The sequence below is a fragment of the Acartia tonsa genome, chromosome 4 (genome assembly GCF_053477335.1).
Source record: "Acartia tonsa isolate MP-2025a chromosome 4, ASM5347733v1, whole genome shotgun sequence".
Lineage (NCBI taxonomy): Eukaryota > Metazoa > Arthropoda > Copepoda > Calanoida > Acartiidae > Acartia > Acartia tonsa.
The window spans coordinates 10,505,824-10,524,656 of NC_137263.1; the positions used below are offsets into that span (position 1 = coordinate 10,505,824).

General features: G+C 37.9%; 1 protein-coding gene across 50 annotated transcripts in view; it reads left to right on the top strand.

Moving 5' to 3' along the window:
• LOC145316015 (NAD kinase-like) overlaps nucleotides 1–18,833 on the top strand; it is a 45,949-nt gene that overhangs the window by 12,109 nt on the left and 15,007 nt on the right. For all 50 annotated transcript variants that reach the window (XR_013878243.1, XR_013878246.1, XR_013878244.1 and 47 more), the window contains 4 exons: nucleotides 13,180–13,252; nucleotides 13,792–13,882; nucleotides 14,218–14,378; nucleotides 15,470–15,553. Coding sequence is in view for 7 of the 50 variants with exons in the window: in XM_080156283.1 (XP_080012409.1) it covers nucleotides 13,180–13,252; nucleotides 13,792–13,882; nucleotides 14,218–14,378; nucleotides 15,470–15,553 (409 nt within the window). In the remaining 43 variants the exon portion in view is untranslated. The remainder of the gene's footprint in view (nucleotides 1–13,179; nucleotides 13,253–13,791; nucleotides 13,883–14,217; nucleotides 14,379–15,469; nucleotides 15,554–18,833) is intronic.

The window sequence follows — 18,833 nt, forward strand, 5'->3', positions numbered from 1 at the left end:
CTTCATCGCTCCTTCTCCAAATTTATATTACATTGTACTTTGATGGCCCCTACATCGCCCCTACATCGCTCCTCCATCGCTCCTTCATCGCTCCTACATCGCCCCTTAATAGCCCCTTACCTAAATTTATATAACAAAGCTCCTATATAGCCTCTCCATCGCCCCTTAATAGCCCCTTACCTTAATTTATATAACATAGCCCCTACATAGCCTCTCAATCGCCCCTTAATAGCCCCTTACCTTAATTTATATAACATAGCCCTACATAGCCTCTCCATCGCCCCTTAATAGCCCCTTACCTTAATTTATATAGCATAGCCCCTACATAGCCTCTCCATCGCCCCTTAATAGCCCCTTACCCTAATCTATATAACATAGCCCCTACATAGCCCCTTCATCGCTCCTTCTCCAAATTTATATTACATTGTACTTTGATGGCCCCTACATCGCCCCTACATCGCTCCTCCATAGCTCCTTCATCGCTCCTACATCGCCCCTTAATAGCCCCTTACCTTAATTTATATAAAAAAGCCCCTACATAGCCTCTCCATCGCCCCTTAATAGCTCCTTACCTTAATTTATATAACATAGCCCCTACATAGCCTCTCCATCGCCCCTTAATAGCCCCTTACCTTAATTTATATAGCATAGCCCCTACATAGCCTCTCCATCGCCCCTTAATAGCCCCTTACCCTAATCTATATAACATAGCCCCTACATAGCCTCTCCATCGCCCCTTAATAGCCCCTTACCTAAATTTATATAACAAAGCTCCTATATAGCCTCTCCATCGCCCCTTAATAGCCCCTTACCTTAATTTATATAACATAGCCCCTACATAGCCTCTCAATCGCCCCTTAATAGCCCCTTACCTTAATTTATATAACATAGCCCTACATAGCCTCTCCATCGCCCCTTAATAGCCCCTTACCTTAATTTATATAGCATAGCCCCTACATAGCCTCTCCATCGCCCCTTAATAGCCCCTTACCCTAATCTATATAACATAGCCCCTACATAGCCTCTCCATCGCCCCTTAATAGCCCCTTACCTAAATTTATATAACAAAGCTCCTATATAGCCTCTCCATCGCCCCTTAATAGCCCCTTACCTTAATTTATATAACATAGCCCCTACATAGCCTCTCAATCGCCCCTTAATAGCCCCTTACCTTAATTTATATAACATAGCCCTACATAGCCTCTCCATCGCCCCTTAATAGCCCCTTACCTTAATTTATATAGCATAGCCCCTACATAGCCTCTCCATCGCCCCTTAATAGCCCCTTACCCTAATCTATATAACATAGCCCCTACATAGCCCCTTCATCGCTCCTTCTCCAAATTTATATTACATTGTACTTTGATGGCCCCTACATCGCCCCTACATCGCTCCTCCATCGCTCCTTCATCGCTCCTACATCGCCCCTTAATAGCCCCTTACCTTAATTTATATAAAAAAGCCCCTACATAGCCTCTCCATCGCCCCTTAATAGCTCCTTACCTTAATTTATATAACATAGCCCCTACATAGCCTCTCCATCGCCCCTTAATAGCCCCTTACCTTAATTTATATAGCATAGCCCCTACATAGCCTCTCCATCGCCCCTTAATAGCCCCTTACCCTAATCTATATAACATAGCCCCTACATAGCCTCTCCATCGCCCCTTAATAGCCCCTTACCTAAATTTATATAACAAAGCTCCTATATAGCCTCTCCATCGCCCCTTAATAGCCCCTTACCTTAATTTATATAACATAGCCCCTACATAGCCTCTCAATCGCCCCTTAATAGCCCCTTACCTTAATTTATATAACATAGCCCTACATAGCCTCTCCATCGCCCCTTAATAGCCCCTTACCTTAATTTATATAGCATAGCCCCTACATAGCCTCTCCATCGCCCCTTAATAGCCCCTTACCCTAATCTATATAACATAGCCCCTACATAGCCTCTCAATCGCCCCTTAATAGCCCCTTACCTAAATTTATATAACAAAGCTCCTATATAGCCTCTCCATCGCCCCTTAATAGCCCCTTACCTTAATTTATATAACATAGCCCCTACATAGCCTCTCAATCGCCCCTTAATAGCCCCTTACCTTAATTTATATAACATAGCCCTACATAGCCTCTCCATCGCCCCTTAATAGCCCCTTACCTTAATTTATATAACATAGCCCTACATAGCCTCTCCATCGCCCCTTAATAGCCCCTTACCTTAATTTATATAGCATAGCCCCTACATAGCCTCTCCATCGCCCCTTAATAGCCCCTTACCCTAATCTATATAACATAGCCCCTACATAGCCTCTCCATCGCCCCTTAATAGCCCCTTACCTAAATTTATATAACAAAGCTCCTATATAGCCTCTCCATCGCCCCTTAATAGCCCCTTACCTTAATTTATATAACATAGCCCCTACATAGCCTCTCAATCGCCCCTTAATAGCCCCTTACCTTAATTTATATAACATAGCCCTACATAGCCTCTCCATCGCCCCTTAATAGCCCCTTACCTTAATTTATATAACATAGCCCTACATAGCCTCTCCATCGCCCCTTAATAGCCCCTTACCTTAATTTATATAGCATAGCCCCTACATAGCCTCTCCATCGCCCCTTAATAGCCTCTTACCTTAATTTATATAATCCTTACCTTAATATATATAACATAGCCCCTACATAGCCTCTCCATCGTCCCTAAATAGCCCCTTACCCTAATTTATATAACATAGCCCCTACATAGCCTCTCCATCGCCCCTTAATAGCCTCTTACCTTAATTTATATAACATAGGCCCTACAAAGCATCTCCATCGCCCCTTACCTTAATTATATAACATAGCCCCTACATAGCCTCTCCATCGCCCCTTAATAGCCTCTTACCTTAATTTATATAACATAGCCCCTTCATAGCCTCTTCATCGCCCCTTACCTTAATTTATATAACATAGGCCCTTTATGGCTCCTGTACAGCCTCTGTAATTGTATTGCCCCTTCATTATAGAAGGTAGGGCATTAAGGTAAGGAAGGAATGTGACCCTCTACAGTTTTAAATTTAAGTTTTAAAAGGATGACAAGGATGACAACATTTATAAAAGCAAAGCTCTGAAACGGTAGAAAAAAGTTTAATGAACATTAATAATGTAGAATGTCAGAACTGAATAGTCAGAACATAAATTTAAAATTCGAAACAAAATTGTAAGTAAATTTATTGAGAAATTGCTTACATGCAGGAAAATGCTTAGGGACGTACTCACATTTTTTGGACTTGTTTATAGATATGATTCGCTTATAACATTCTATTTTGTTGTCCTAGGAATCAGTATCCCAGAAATCAGATTAATCGGATAATTTTGATACATAAAAATTTGTTGTAAGTTAATAATTAGTATGCTTAAAATGGACGTACGGATATTCTGATAATGATTATAGACTTTCTAAATCGTACCTTTCTACTACAGGAATCACATGCCTAAATTAACGAAAATAGCTAACCGTTACGGACGTACGGACTGATCCTTAATATAGAAAAGCTTTGCTTTTAAAAAGTTAAAAAGATTTTTTGAGGGGATGGGGTAATATTTTTCTTGGGGTGAATTTTCTGGGAGGGTGGAGATACCCTCCCTCGAAATAATTATAAACCCTCTATGAACTTAAAAGAAGCTTCACTGTAAAGGAGAACCATATAGGTTCAGCGGTTAGCTTTTCTACAGACAAAAAAAGATTACTACTTTATATAATAGGTTATGAAAAGGGAAAAAAAAGCAAGATAACAAGGATAACAACATTCACAAAAGCAAAGCTCTAAAATCAGGAGGTCAAACATAAATTTTGTTAAAATTAGCGTAAATCTATAATACAAAGTAGAATGATGTCTGTCCATCCGTCTGTCTGTCTGTTTGTCCGTCTGTCTGTCAGTCCCTTAAGATCTCGGTAACCACTGAACCGATTATATTCTACTATTCAGGGATTATACCTACTGGTCCTGTGGTGGTTTTAGGCTATTTTCTTGGGGGGTGGGATACCCCCAACCCCCCCAAAAACAAAAAAATCCCCCCCCATTTTTTTTTTTGCTGAAGATTTTCTTGGTCCTATTACGAATTTCGCCAAAAAAATTTTTTATCACCTCTTGGGGTAAAGCCCCTAGAGGCTAGGGGCGAATCTGCTAGTATAGAATATAGTAAAAGGGCATAATTTTATTTTTAGTATTTGATTATAATACTAAACCTTGTTGTCCTAAGAAACATTACTCCAAAACCCAGATGAATGGGACAATGATATTATACAAAAAAAATGGACGTACATACTTTCTAGTAATGAATATAGTATTGTACCCAACTGTTATAGAAATCATTCTGCAAAGTTTGAAATCGATAGGATATTTATAACATGTCTAAATTAAAGAAAATGTCGTCTAACCGTTTGGACGTACGGACAAACCAATCCTTACTATAGAAAAGTTTCGCATTTAAAAAGGAAAATTATAATGAAAATATAATGAATTAATAAAATAAATATAAATAATATAATAACATAATGAAATAAAGAAAAAAAAATAAACTAAGAGAATGAAATTTTTTAGTTAAATAGAATATTGAATAAGGATCATATAATGGACAAACAGACAAAGTAAGTTATAGAGCAGACTTTAAGAGAATATGCTATTACTCAAAGATTATCACGAAACCTAAGTCTTTTGAAGCATAATTGAGAGACAGACAAAATAATTTATAGACTGGATATACATATGTCATGGGAATATTCACTAAAAATCTCAACAGTCTATCTTTAACAATAGCAGAGAAAACCACATGCTTAACTTAATGAGAAGAGCAATGACGAAAGGACTAACCCTAATTGTAGAAAATTTTCTCTTTTAACAAAAAAAGTATTTTTTTTGGTCTGAAGCTTAAAAATTTCATAAACTGACTAAATTCTCCATTTAAGGGAAGCTTCACATAGGTCATGGGATGGTTTTTTGCTATTTCATTTTCAGATTTAAGCCCCTAATTGGTTTAGGCTATTTTTCTGCCTCCTTACATTAAAAAGAGCGCAGCTGCAAGTGAATAAGAAAAGAGAAATATAAAAGAAGAATACATATTATCCTATTATATAAAGTAGTAAAACATAAACAAACGTTGGAGTGGACAAACCTAGGAATGGGACAATCGTCGGAGTGGACATTGCTTATGTAAAACGCAGGAGTGTCTTTAATTTTATTTATAAGATAAAAATCTTTCAAAACAAAAAAAAAATCTTGAATATCTTTTCTCACAGACTGAAATTTTAAAATCAGTCTGACAGTTTTCCAAAGTAGGTAAGTTCTATCGAAAGGCAAAGGTTTGAAACAGATAGAACATTTCATTAAACTAAAACATATTTTTTTCTCACATTGTTTACAACTGTCAAATATGTTTTTTTATATGCCTAACCCCTGCAGGGGGCTTATTTGTATATTTATATCTTAACCTAACCTAACCTGTGTAGAAATAACTAAACAAATGTTGTTGAAACCTAATTTTTAAGATATTATAGACACTTCTGCGTTTTACTTATATAATGTCCACTCCGACATTTGTCCGAAATATCCTGCGTTTGTCCACGTTAGTAAGGCTTTCTGTTCTGAAACTTAAGATCTCAATAACTACTAAACAGATTGCGCTTTCTATTTCAGGTAAGCTTAATATTTGTCTTGTAATGGCTTTAGGCTATTTTATTTTAAGTCGAGGGATGGTTTTAGGCTATTCTATTTTAAGTCCTGGGAAGGTTTTAGGCTTTTATTCATTCCCCTTTGAATACAGAGCCAATAGATGCTGGGGGCGTAGCCGCTAGTCGATATACAAAGTTTTTTTTTGTCTGTAGCAAAGGATCTCGTTTGCTCTTAAACCGATATGATGTATGTCTGTCTGTCTATATCGTAGGATCTTGCTAACCGCTGAGTCCTGAGATGATTTTAAGATAGTTTATTTTTTTTCCTTATAATAAAATAACAGGATATTTGTCCATAAAAAGCGAAGCAATATCTTAATTTTTGTTGTTGGAACTGTTATTCAGTTGATTATACCGAGGATCTAAAGGAATAAGACAATGGCCGATAAATTTTTATCCTTCCCTAATAACGATACACAAAATTGCAACACTACAACCAAAATATGACAAAAGTCCCCAAAGTTTTGAGCCAACGAATAAGAAAACTTCATTATAAAACTTTGGAGACTATTGTAAAAATTGCCTAATGTTTCCTTTCTCCCTGAGATTATACAGACTATCCTTAAACTAATATTTACATTAAAGTAACAGGATGTTTATCAGTATCAACTGAACCGATATGCTTCTCCTTTACATTGAAGCTTATTTTACTCGCAGGAAAAGTTTTCATTTTGGGGAGGGGACCAACACTTTCAGCCCCCGGAAGGTATCACTTCCCTTAAATTCTTAACCTTCCCCCTCCCCCCCCCCCCTCTCCACCACATCTATTCATTAAAGTACTCCTAGGGTCATCTATGGGATTAGCCGTTAGTGACTTAAAAATAATTCAAGTGCAATGATATATTTACCAAATTAATACGATAATTTTGTATACATTTTTTATGAAAAAAAATTATTTTGCCAAAGGCAGCCAAAAAATAAGCAGCAAATATTTCAAAAATGCTCTGATAATCAGAGATCTACAGGGATAAGACGAGTGTCGATAAAATGATATATATACATATATACAGTGTGTTTTTTTATGAGAACTTTTTTGAAAGCAATTTTACCTTACTTATAGTTATCAGAATTTAATGATTAATGGCTTATTCTCTTCTTTTTTTATAACCTTTAATAGAAAAGCAAAAAATATTTCAGTTTTTATTCAAAAAGTACAGTAAATTAAAAAATTTAAATCTTAGGTGTCAACATCTAAAAATGGTTTTAGTGCATTTTTCTTATAATCTACCTTTGCAAGAATGGCTGCAAAACGCTTCAAAGTTGAGATATAGAGCTAAAAATTTATATAGATACTATTTGTGACATGTACTAGAACATTTTGAAATTTGAAGGCCATATCTCAACCAGGGAGGGAATACTGGCCCCCCAATGTACTCCCTCCATTCTTGGAAAGGGTAGAAGATTTGAGCATTAAAAAAATGCGCTAAAACCATTTCTCGTATTCATTTGAATCCGGTGGATAGGAACCGGTTCTCATCCATACGAAAAAACTATGTCTAGCATCGTATTATATCCAGCTTTCTACGAATATAGATATGTACAATCATAAGATTAAACCCAGTTTTTTTAGCCGGTGCCTTCGGCACCTCGGGGCTAAAAAAACTAGTTTTAATCTCATAATTGTACTTTCTATATCCGCGGAAAGCCGTTTATAATACGATGCGAGAAATAACTATTTTAGATGTTGACACCCATGTTTTGAAATTTTGAATTTACTGTACTTTTTAAATAAAAACTGAAATATTTTTTTGCTTTTCTGTTAATGGTTATAAAAAACGAAGAGAATAAGCCATTAAATTCTGATAACTATAAGTAGGGTAAAATTGCTTTCAAAAATGTTCTCATAAAAAAAACACTTTATATATATGTATGTTTATATATTAATTATTCCCATTGATGATTCACAAAATTACCCCTTCTTTAGTTTAGAATTAGTGGTTGAAACATTTAGACACTCAACTTAATGAACTAAACAATCACTAAACAATAAAAAGTCCCCAAGGTTGTTAATCTAACGAATAAGAAAACGGTATTATAAAACTTTGGAGACTAGACAGCACTCTTGGATAAGCCAACTTATAACACTTTGGGAACTATCCCAATCCTCCCTGGCGAAATGACAATGAGATTTTTTGGTAAATTTGTGGCAAACTTTATTCTTAATAAATTAGCACTTGCCAAAATTATACTGGAGAGATATTTCATTGAAGAATAAATCTTTTTTTTTGCCCAAACTTTTCGTCAGCCAATAATAACAGATAAGTTAAACATTGTAAAAATAATATAGTAACTTAACTCGAGTTGTCGAGAAATTAGGTCCTGAGATGGTTTTAGGCCTGGAAAGGTTTATAACAATTTTATCTGTATTTCTTAAAATAAATTAACAGAATCTTTGTCTGTATGTATGAATGTCTGTCTGTACCGAAGGATCTTGCTAACCGCTGAACCAATATGGTTCTCCTTTACAGTGAAGATTCCTATAGGTCCTGAGATCGTTCTCCTTAATAGGGTAGCTTCTCATAGGTCCTGGGGAGGTTAATAACTATTTTATTTTAATCCTTATAATAAAGTAACAGGATCTTTGTCTGTATGTATGTCTGTCTGTACCTTGCTAACCACTAAACCGACATGGTTCTCCTTTACAGTGAAGCTTCCTATGGGTAATGAGATGGCTTTAGGCCATTTTATTTTTAATCCTTATAAAAAGTAACAGGATCATTGTCTGTATGTATCAAAGAAGATCGCTAACTGCAGAACCGATATGGTTCTCCTTTATAGGGTAGCTTCCAATAGATCCTGGGAATGTGTATAACTGTTTTGAAGGAGGATATAAGGGGCTATTAAGGGGCGATGGAGAGGCTATATAGAGGCTATGTTATATAAATTAAGGTAAGGGGCTTTTAAGTGGCGATGGAGGGCTATTAAGGGGCGATGGAGAGGCTATGTTATATAAATTAAGGTAAGGAGCTATTAAGGGGCGATGGAGAGGCTATGTAGCGGCTATGTTATATAAATTGGCTATTAAGGGGCGATGGAGAGGCTATATAGGGGCTATTTTATATAAATTAAGGTAAAGGACTATTAAGGGGCGATGGAGAGGCTATATAGGGGCTATGCTATATAAATTAAGGTAAGGGGCTATTAAGGGGCTATGTTATATAAATTCGGGTAAGGGGCTATTAAGGGGCGATGGGGAGGCTATGTAGGAGCTATGTTATATAATTAAGGTAAGGGGATATTAAGGGGCGATGGAGAGGCTATGTAGGGGCTATGTTACATAATTAAGGTAAGAGGCTATTATGGGGCGATGGAGAGGCTATGTAGGAGCTTTGTTATATAGATTAAGGTAAGGGGCTATTAAGGGGCGATGGAGAGGCTTTGTAGGGGCTATGTTATATAGATTAGGGTAAGGGGCTATTAAGGGGCGATGGAGAGGCTATGTAGGGGCTATGCTATATAAATTAAGGTAAGGGGCTATTAAGGGGCGATGGAGAGGCTATGTAGGGCTATGTTATATAAATTAAGGTAAGGGGCTATTAAGGGGCGATTGAGAGGCTATGTAGGGGCTATGTTATATAAATTAAGGTAAGGGGCTATTAAGGGGCGATGGAGAGGCTATATAGGAGCTTTGTTATATAAATTTAGGTAAGGGGCTATTAAGGGGCGATGGAGAGGCTATGTAGGGGCTATGTTATATAGATTAGGGTAAGGGGCTATTAAGGGGCGATGGAGAGGCTATGTAGGGGCTATGCTATATAAATTAAGGTAAGGGGCTATTAAGGGGCGATGGAGAGGCTATGTAGGGCTATGTTATATAAATTAAGGTAAGGGGCTATTAAGGGGCGATTGAGAGGCTATGTAGGGGCTATGTTATATAAATTAAGGTAAGGGGCTATTAAGGGGCGATGGAGAGGCTATATAGGAGCTTTGTTATATAAATTTAGGTAAGGGGCTATTAAGGGGCGATGTAGGAGCGATGAAGGAGCGATGGAGGAGCGATGTAGGGGCGATGTAGGGGCCATCAAAGTACAATGTAATATAAATTTGGAGAAGGAGCGATGAAGGGGCTATGTAGGGGCTATGTTATATAGATTAGGGTAAGGGGCTATTAAGGGGCGATGGAGAGGCTATGTAGGGGCTATGCTATATAAATTAAGGTAAGGGGCTATTAAGGGGCGATGGAGAGGCTATGTAGGGCTATGTTATATAAATTAAGGTAAGGGGCTATTAAGGGGCGATTGAGAGGCTATGTAGGGGCTATGTTATATAAATTAAGGTAAGGGGCTATTAAGGGGCGATGGAGAGGCTATATAGGAGCTTTGTTATATAAATTTAGGTAAGGGGCTATTAAGGGGCGATGGAGAGGCTATGTAGGGGCTATGTTATATAGATTAGGGTAAGGGGCTATTAAGGGGCGATGGAGAGGCTATGTAGGGGCTATGCTATATAAATTAAGGTAAGGGGCGATGGAGAGGCTAAGTAGGGCTATGTTATATAAATTAAGGTAAGGGGCTATTAAGGGGCGATTGAGAGGCTATGTAGGGGCTATGTTATATAAATTAAGGTAAGGGGCTATTAAGGGGCGATGGAGAGGCTATATAGGAGCTTTGTTATATAAATTTAGGTAAGGGGCTATTAAGGGGCGATGGAGAGGCTATGTAGGGGCTATGTTATATAGATTAGGGTAAGGGGCTATTAAGGGGCGATGGAGAGGCTATGTAGGGGCTATGCTATATAAATTAAGGTAAGGGGCTATTAAGGGGCGATGGAGAGGCTATGTAGGGCTATGTTATATAAATTAAGGTAAGGGGCTATTAAGGGGCGATTGAGAGGCTATGTAGGGGCTATGTTATATAAATTAAGGTAAGGGGCTATTAAGGGGCGATGGAGAGGCTATATAGGAGCTTTGTTATATAAATTTAGGTAAGGGGCTATTAAGGGGCGATGGAGAGGCTATGTAGGGGCTATGTTATATAGATTAGGGTAAGGGGCTATTAAGGGGCGATGGAGAGGCTATGTAGGGGCTATGCTATATAAATTAAGGTAAGGGGCTATTAAGGGGCGATGGAGAGGCTATGTAGGGCTATGTTATATAAATTAAGGTAAGGGGCTATTAAGGGGCGATTGAGAGGCTATGTAGGGGCTATGTTATATAAATTAAGGTAAGGGGCTATTAAGGGGCGATGGAGAGGCTATATAGGAGCTTTGTTATATAAATTTAGGTAAGGGGCTATTAAGGGGCGATGTAGGAGCGATGAAGGAGCGATGGAGGAGCGATGTAGGGGCGATGTAGGGGCCATCAAAGTACAATGTAATATAAATTTGGAGAAGGAGCGATGAAGGGGCTATGTAGGGGCTATGTTATATAGATTAGGGTAAGGGGCTATTAAGGGGCGATGGAGAGGCTATGTAGGGGCTATGCTATATAAATTAAGGTAAGGGGCTATTAAGGGGCGATGGAGAGGCTATGTAGGGCTATGTTATATAAATTAAGGTAAGGGGCTATTAAGGGGCGATTGAGAGGCTATGTAGGGGCTATGTTATATAAATTAAGGTAAGGGGCTATTAAGGGGCGATGGAGAGGCTATATAGGAGCTTTGTTATATAAATTTAGGTAAGGGGCTATTAAGGGGCGATGGAGAGGCTATGTAGGGGCTATGTTATATAGATTAGGGTAAGGGGCTATTAAGGGGCGATGGAGAGGCTATGTAGGGGCTATGTTATATAAATTAAGGTAAGGGGCTATTAAGGGGCGATGGAGAGGCTATGTAGGGCTATGTTATATAAATTAAGGTAAGGGGCTATTAAGGGGCGATTGAGAGGCTATGTAGGGGCTATGTTATATAAATTAAGGTAAGGGGCTATTAAGGGGCGATGGAGAGGCTATATAGGAGCTTTGTTATATAAATTTAGGTAAGGGGCTATTAAGGGGCGATGTAGGAGCGATGAAGGAGCGATGGAGGAGCGATGTAGGGGCGATGTAGGGGCCATCAAAGTACAATGTAATATAAATTTGGAGAAGGAGCGATGAAGGGGCTATATAGGGGCTATGTTATATAGATTAGGGTAAGGGGCTATTAAGGGGCGATGGAGAGGCTATGTAGGGGCTATGCTATATAAATTAAGGTAAGGGGCTATTAAGGGGCGATGGAGAGGCTATGTAGGGCTATGTTATATAAATTAAGGTAAGGGGCTATTAAGGGGCGATTGAGAGGCTATGTAGGGGCTATGTTATATAAATTAAGGTAAGTGGCTATTAAGGGGCGATAGAGAGGCCATATAGGAGCTTTGTTATATAAATTAAGGTAAGGGGCTATTAAGGGGCGATGGAGGAGCGATGTAGGGGCCATCAAGTTGCAATGTAATATAAATTTGGAGAAGTAGCGATGAAGGGGCGATGTAGGAGCGATGAAGGAGCGATGGAGGAGCGATGTAGGGGCCATCAAGTTGCAATGTAATATAAATTTGGAGAAGGAGCGATGAAGGGGCGATGTAGGAGCGATGAAGGAGCGATGTAGGAGCGATGTAGGGGCCATCACAGTACAATTTAATATAAATTTGGAGAAGGAGCGATGAAGGAGCGATGAAGGAGCGATGGAGGGGCGATGTAGGAGCGATGTAGCAGCGATGTAGGGGCCATCAAGTTGCAATGTAATATAAATTTGGAGAAGGAGCGATGAAGGGGCGATGTAGGAGCGATGAAGGAGCGATGTAGGAGCGATGTAGGGGCCATCACAGTACAATGTAATATAAATTTGAAGAAGGAGCGATGAAGGGGCGATGTAGGAGCGATGGAGGGGCGATGTAGGAGCGATGGAGGGGCGATGTAGGGGCCATCAAAGTACAATGTAATATAAATTTGAAGAAGGAGCGATGAAGGGGCGATGTAGAAGCGATGGAGGGGCAATGTAGGGGCCATCAAAGTACAATCTAATATAAATTTGGAGAAGGAGCGATGGAGGAGCGATGTAGGAGCGATGTAGGGGCCATCAAGGGACTAAGATATATATAATAGTGAAGGGGCCATGAAGAGGCGATATTTAATTAAATAGCCCCTTGGGATAAGAGGACATATCATCTCCTCTTTAGAAGGGGCGATAAAGGAGCGATAAAGGATCATTTAATCGCCTCTTAGGGCAAGGGGCTATTAAATCGCTCCTTTCAAGGAGTCATAACATCGCCTCTTGTTATATGGGGCTATTAAATCGCTCCTTTCAAGGAGCCAATACATCGCCCCTTGTCATAAGAGGCGATCAATTAAAATCATCGCTCCATATGGAGCGATGTCATGGAAAGGACTATACCCGAAAATTGGCATGCGGATCTTACTGAATTTTTGTTTAATTCAAATTTTTTTTTAATTCCTTGTGTAAAATACACAACGGTTGTGAGAATTACTTGCCCACCCTCCCTATATAAAAATTAATTTCATTTGGAGGAAAAGCTGATTTATTTTGTATTTCCAGGACAATTCAAGATCCCGCTTCACAGAGGTTGACGTGGTACAAACCCCCACTTTCTGTTCTTGTCATTAAAAAGGTAAAACTTTCATCTTCTATGTTTTTGAAAATTTACTCTCTTAAAAATGGACTTTACACGCCTTTTCCCTGTACACGCCTAATCTGAAAAATTTTTGTTTTTGTTTTTTTGGAAAGGAACAGAATGGAATTACCTCCGACTTTTACCGAGGGAGGGATGATACATTTGACTGTAAGTTATACTAATGGCCACAATTTCATAAACTCAATCTTTTAAATCTACACAAGGCGTTATGTTATCTTGTTTATCATTAAATAAGGATTTATGGTCAAGTGTCGTATGCCTTGAGATCCTTGATGCTTACCATATCATTCAGAATATTTCAAGATTTTATTAAAATAAATCTGACATATAAATCTGGCTTTTTCTTGTTTTCACAAATTCTTTGTGAACATTTAAACAATTACTATAATTTATTTAGTATAATATAATACTTTCTGGAGAAATATCCTTTTCTTGTAGAATCAAAACTCTTCAAGCGATGTAACTATTTAAAAAAAAGGTATGTACTTTCCTAATTAGTTTAAATATCTGTCTAGGTGCGCGATGCCGCTGTAATTCCTCCCTTTATTCAATTAGTTGAATGGTTTATATCTGAGAAGAGTATGGTCGTCTTTGTTGAATCTGCAGGTAAATTTAGTCTTTGAATTCGGTAAGCTGCATGGTGTTCAGCAGGAATAAAAAAAATTCGCACGGCTGAATGCAAATTTGCGTGTGCGTCTTCGTGTTGATTAAATTTTGGGTAGCTACGGCTTAATTAAAATTTTGTGTCTACAGCTTAGAGCGGCTTAATCTAAGACGCCCAAATTTCTCGAATCAGTGTGGTTTGTTGTGGCCGCCGAGTCCTTGGCTTTTTGTATTAAAGTTTTCATGCAATTGGCCTGGAGATTTGATTGTAAATTATTGTAAGATGTCATACTAATAGGATGTCTGTCTCTGTAATCTGTTGTAATCTTAATTTTAAGTGATGGACGACCCTCTGTTGATAAACAATCCCGCCTTCGGAAGGATCAAGGAGAAGCTGATGACCTTCACAGAGAACAAGGATGACCTCACTGACAAGATTGATTTTGTTGTTTGTCTGGGCGGAGATGGAACTCTTCTGTATGCCAGTTCTTTGTTTCAGGTAAAGACATATCAATGATTATATTACACAGACAGAAAATTTTTTGGAATAAATAAGAATTTTGGATTTCCAGTTATATTTCTTTGATTTAGAAAGTGATCTTTGCATAGCATTTAATGTTTCAATGTTATATTAAATTTTTCGAGTATAGTCTCTTTCGTGGCAACGCACCTTAAGGGGCGATATTCGTATTTTTTACAGTAGCATTTCTCCTATTTTTATTCTATTCCCAATTCTTTCTCCTTTACTTTTACCCATTCAACGCTTATTTTTTTGCTTTAATTGTGACCAATATGAATAAAGTTTATACAAAATTAAATATATTGCCCCCTATAAACAGTTAATAGAAGCACAAAAGAAATAAACTTAATTTTATTATGATTTATTTTAATTTCTGAGTTTAATTTCAATTCTGTTTTTGAGAAAAGTTTCTAGGAACTTTCATAAGAAAATTTTTCTTTGTAGGATGTCATGAAATGTATACATTTTTGTTGACTAAAAGTTTATGCACTAGATACTTTGATTATGAGATCTTTACAATAATCCTGTCCTGTTTTTAAAAGCGAAGCTTTTCTATAATTAGGGTCGGTCCGTCCGTCCGTCACGGATAGCTTTTTTCGTTATTTGAGACATGTTAGAATTGTCCTATCGATTTCAAATTTTGCATGGTTATTCCTTTAGTAGTTAGGTACGATTTAGAAAGCGTAGCAACTCTATAATCATTACCAAAATGTCCGTACGTCCATTTTAAACATGTTGATTTTTTTACTTTTTTAAATAGCCTTTTTTCGTTAATTTAGGCATGTTAGAATTGTCCTATTGATTTCAAATTTTTCATGGTGATTCCTGTAATAGTTAGGTACGAGTTAGGAAGCGTAGCAACTCTATAATCATTACCAGAATGTCCGTACGTCCATTTTAAACATGTTGATTTTTTTTACATTTTTAACAACAAATTTGTATGTGACCTAATTATCCGATTGGTCTGATTTTTGGTATACTGATTCCTGGGACAACAAAGTACAATAGCGAAGCAACTATATAATCAAGTCCTAAAAATGTAAGTATGTCCATAATCATTATTTTTTTAGATGTCAGTACCTCCTATAATGGCATTCCATCTGGGATCCCTTGGCTTTCTCACACCATTCAAATTCCAAGATTTCCAGACACAGGTATAGTAGTATTTAATGAAGACCTTTTTTATTACCCTAAGTGACAGATTACCGACCCTTTGATTCGTGACCATTGTCTAATAAGTATGGTAATATGTTGTCATATATTTATGTTGTGATGTCATATATTTAAGCTTGCAGACCATATGTTAATTGTTACTCTTAATTGCTCTTTAATTGCTCTCAGAAAGAATAAAGAGAAAATATATTTAAGTCAGTTGATATTGAGAGTCCTAACACAGAACATTATCTGGTTTGGGTTCGAGTCTTTATTAAGACCAATACAGCTATTTACAGACATCCTACTACTTTAGATAGTTTGCATAGGCAGATATTCTACCCCTTCAAAGTGCATAGTTAATTAATACATTGTATTAATTAAACAGACAGTCATCCTGTTGTTTGGTGTCCTGATATACAGACAGACATCCTGCTACTTCAGAACTATCCAGCTTTGAATAATCAGTAGTTTTGACTTATTAACATATTTAATCATTTCTAAATATAGTATCAATATATAATCTTATTTACTCAAAAACTGCATTTAATCCAATATAATAAATACTTAAAAATCTGTTTGCATTTTGAATTGAACATTAAGTCTACTCTATCATTAACTTATGCAAGTCTGTCTATATCACATTTGGCGCAGTCTTATTGTGCTACGTGTTATTTAGACCTGCTGCTGAGTTAAGGGTGGGGGAAGTGGTGTTTAATTTGAAGTCACTCACTTTTTGAGATATTTTTTTATCTCGGATTTTTCACAGTTTTGTTTTAATTTTTATATTTCTAACTTGATTTATATTTCAGGTTTCTGTGGAATTTCATTCTTTAACTCTTTTGATCTAAATTTCACGGCGGATCTAGTTCCAGTGCTCGGATATGGCTGATGGAGAAAAAGGAGAGCGGGGTAAAACTGAAGGCAAGCGTGGACGGCCGCCTAAACGTCCTCGGGAGAATGACAGTCAGGATGATGATGGAACTCCCGAACATTGGGAGGAGGAGGATGCTGCGGCTGAGGATGCTGGTGCAGGTGCCAATGCGAATGTGGAGTTGGCGTTGGGCGAGGTGGAGAATGACGTTGTGCCTGAAAGCATAAAAAAATATGTTAGGGCAATGTTGCAGGAGCATACGACTGTCAAAGATCAGGTGGATAAGTTAACGGCGGCGAATAAACGGCTGGAGAATAAGGTGAAAGAGTTTAAGAACTCTGATGAGCATAAGAAGTTAGGTTATGATGTTGATTTGGCTACTATTAAGAAAAAGGTGGCGCAATTGCCAGTGGATGGGGATATTAGCGGTTTTTTGTATGAGACAAGTATGGGGGCTAGTGTATCTGCAGTCAAGGCGACGGGGGATGATTCGTTTAATACATCTTTCATTAATCGTTTGAGTGTGGAGGCTAAATTGGATTCTACAAATTTTGAGGCTAAAAGAGGGAAAAGTGCTCCTGGACATTTGAAGTTTTCGCAGATTGAGTTTTTAGGTCCTGTTGGGAATGGAAATTGGATGAATGTTCGTGAGAGTTGTCTGACCGAATATGAAAATCAATTGTTGGATATATTTCCTTTAATTGAGGAAAGGGCTGAAGTGCTTAAGGCCTATAAAAAGGTGGCCGGCGGTAGTGTAAGCCAACAGACTGTAGAGGAGCAGTTTAAGGAGTTTTGTCTTGTAAGAGGAGTCAAGTGGGATAGTGATTTTGTGCGGGATGCTCCATTTTGGGATGGAAACATTGATTTTGAGGATTATTTCTTATCCTTATGGAGGGTTGCTAGGTTCGCAAAGTTGGAGGATCCTATGCTTTTCAAGGACATCCTGTACAATAGGATTTTTGAGTGCAAAGGGAAGAAGATGGGGAGGTTGATTACGCCGGAGGCTAATGCTTCCTTAAGTGCTTTAGGTTATTACCTGTTGATAAGAAGGTTGGTGATACCCTTTGCTGATACAGAGTCGGCTACCGAATTCTTTTACGCCCTGAAACAAAAGAGTGGTCAGAATGTGGATGTGTTTTTCAATGCTAAATTGCGTCTGTTTAGGCTTATGCATCCTGGTCAAATTTCTAGACAATCTTGGCGTGATTTCTATAATAATGTGGCTAAGAATTTGCTGTTTTCTGATTTAGCTAGAGATATGGCTAATTTCATTGAATCTATGCATTACCTGGAAGATTACAGTGCTTTCTTGACTTATTTGATTCGCAGAGGTCAGCATTATATAAGCTGGGCTCGTTCTGGACACGTATCACCTGAAAATGTAACGTCCTGTTATTCTCAGGCTATGGAAGGGTTGAGGCTAGAGGATTCTAGGGAGGTGAAAGCTAGGCCTGTAATCAGTGAAGTGCATGTATCTGATATGGAGGGCAGGACTGAGAGTGGCGATAATAATGCGTGGATTGAAGGGGATGATGATATTCCTTGGGATCAGGTTGAGAACGTGATTGGGGCTCTGAATTCGAAGGCTAGAACTATGATTTGTTGGTATTGTGGGAAAAAAGGTCATGTAGTGGCTAGTTGCTGGCAGAAGAGAGATGGCAAGCCGCCAGCTCCTGATTCTCGCATAGGAAAGACCAAAGCTAAGTTTTTCTCAGCCGGTAGCGAGAAGAAAGAGGGTCCTGGAGTGCCTAATAATAGGGTAATACCTGAGCAGTTTCTGAAGAAGACAGTCAATCAGGTGGGGCCTGTTGTGGATAGGTGGGGCAATCAGGTGGGGCCTGTTGTGGATTCTGAAAAGAGCAGAGATGAGAAACAGTATGAGGCTATGATTGCTGACATAGCCAGAAACAATTTCCAGCAATATCCTATGTAATGGATATGATTGATTTGATGTATAAATCTCATTCTAGGATGAAATTTATAGATCGTTCTTTTATTCATATTCATTATATAGGCTATAGTACTGTAAATAGTTAATTTTGCTGTTTTGTATTTACATTATTGCTTTCAACTTTATAAAGCATTACTGTCTTGTTTATTCTTCAGTCAAGGTGTGATCGTGTTAATGAAAACATTATATATATATGTTTATATATATATATATATATCTACTATATATTATATTTTGATAAGTACCTATGCAAGGTTGAATACTTCGAGAGATACTTACCTGTATAAAAAAAAAAGGCTTGGAGTGTAGCTGTGTGATGCTGGTAGTCGGGGAGATGTACAGGATTTCATAAATTGAACAGTATGTTGGCGGCTGGTGACAGATGAGGGGCTGACTGCTGTGTAGTGGAATGATGTATATCTAAAATATATGGATATATTAATTATAATGACTAGTG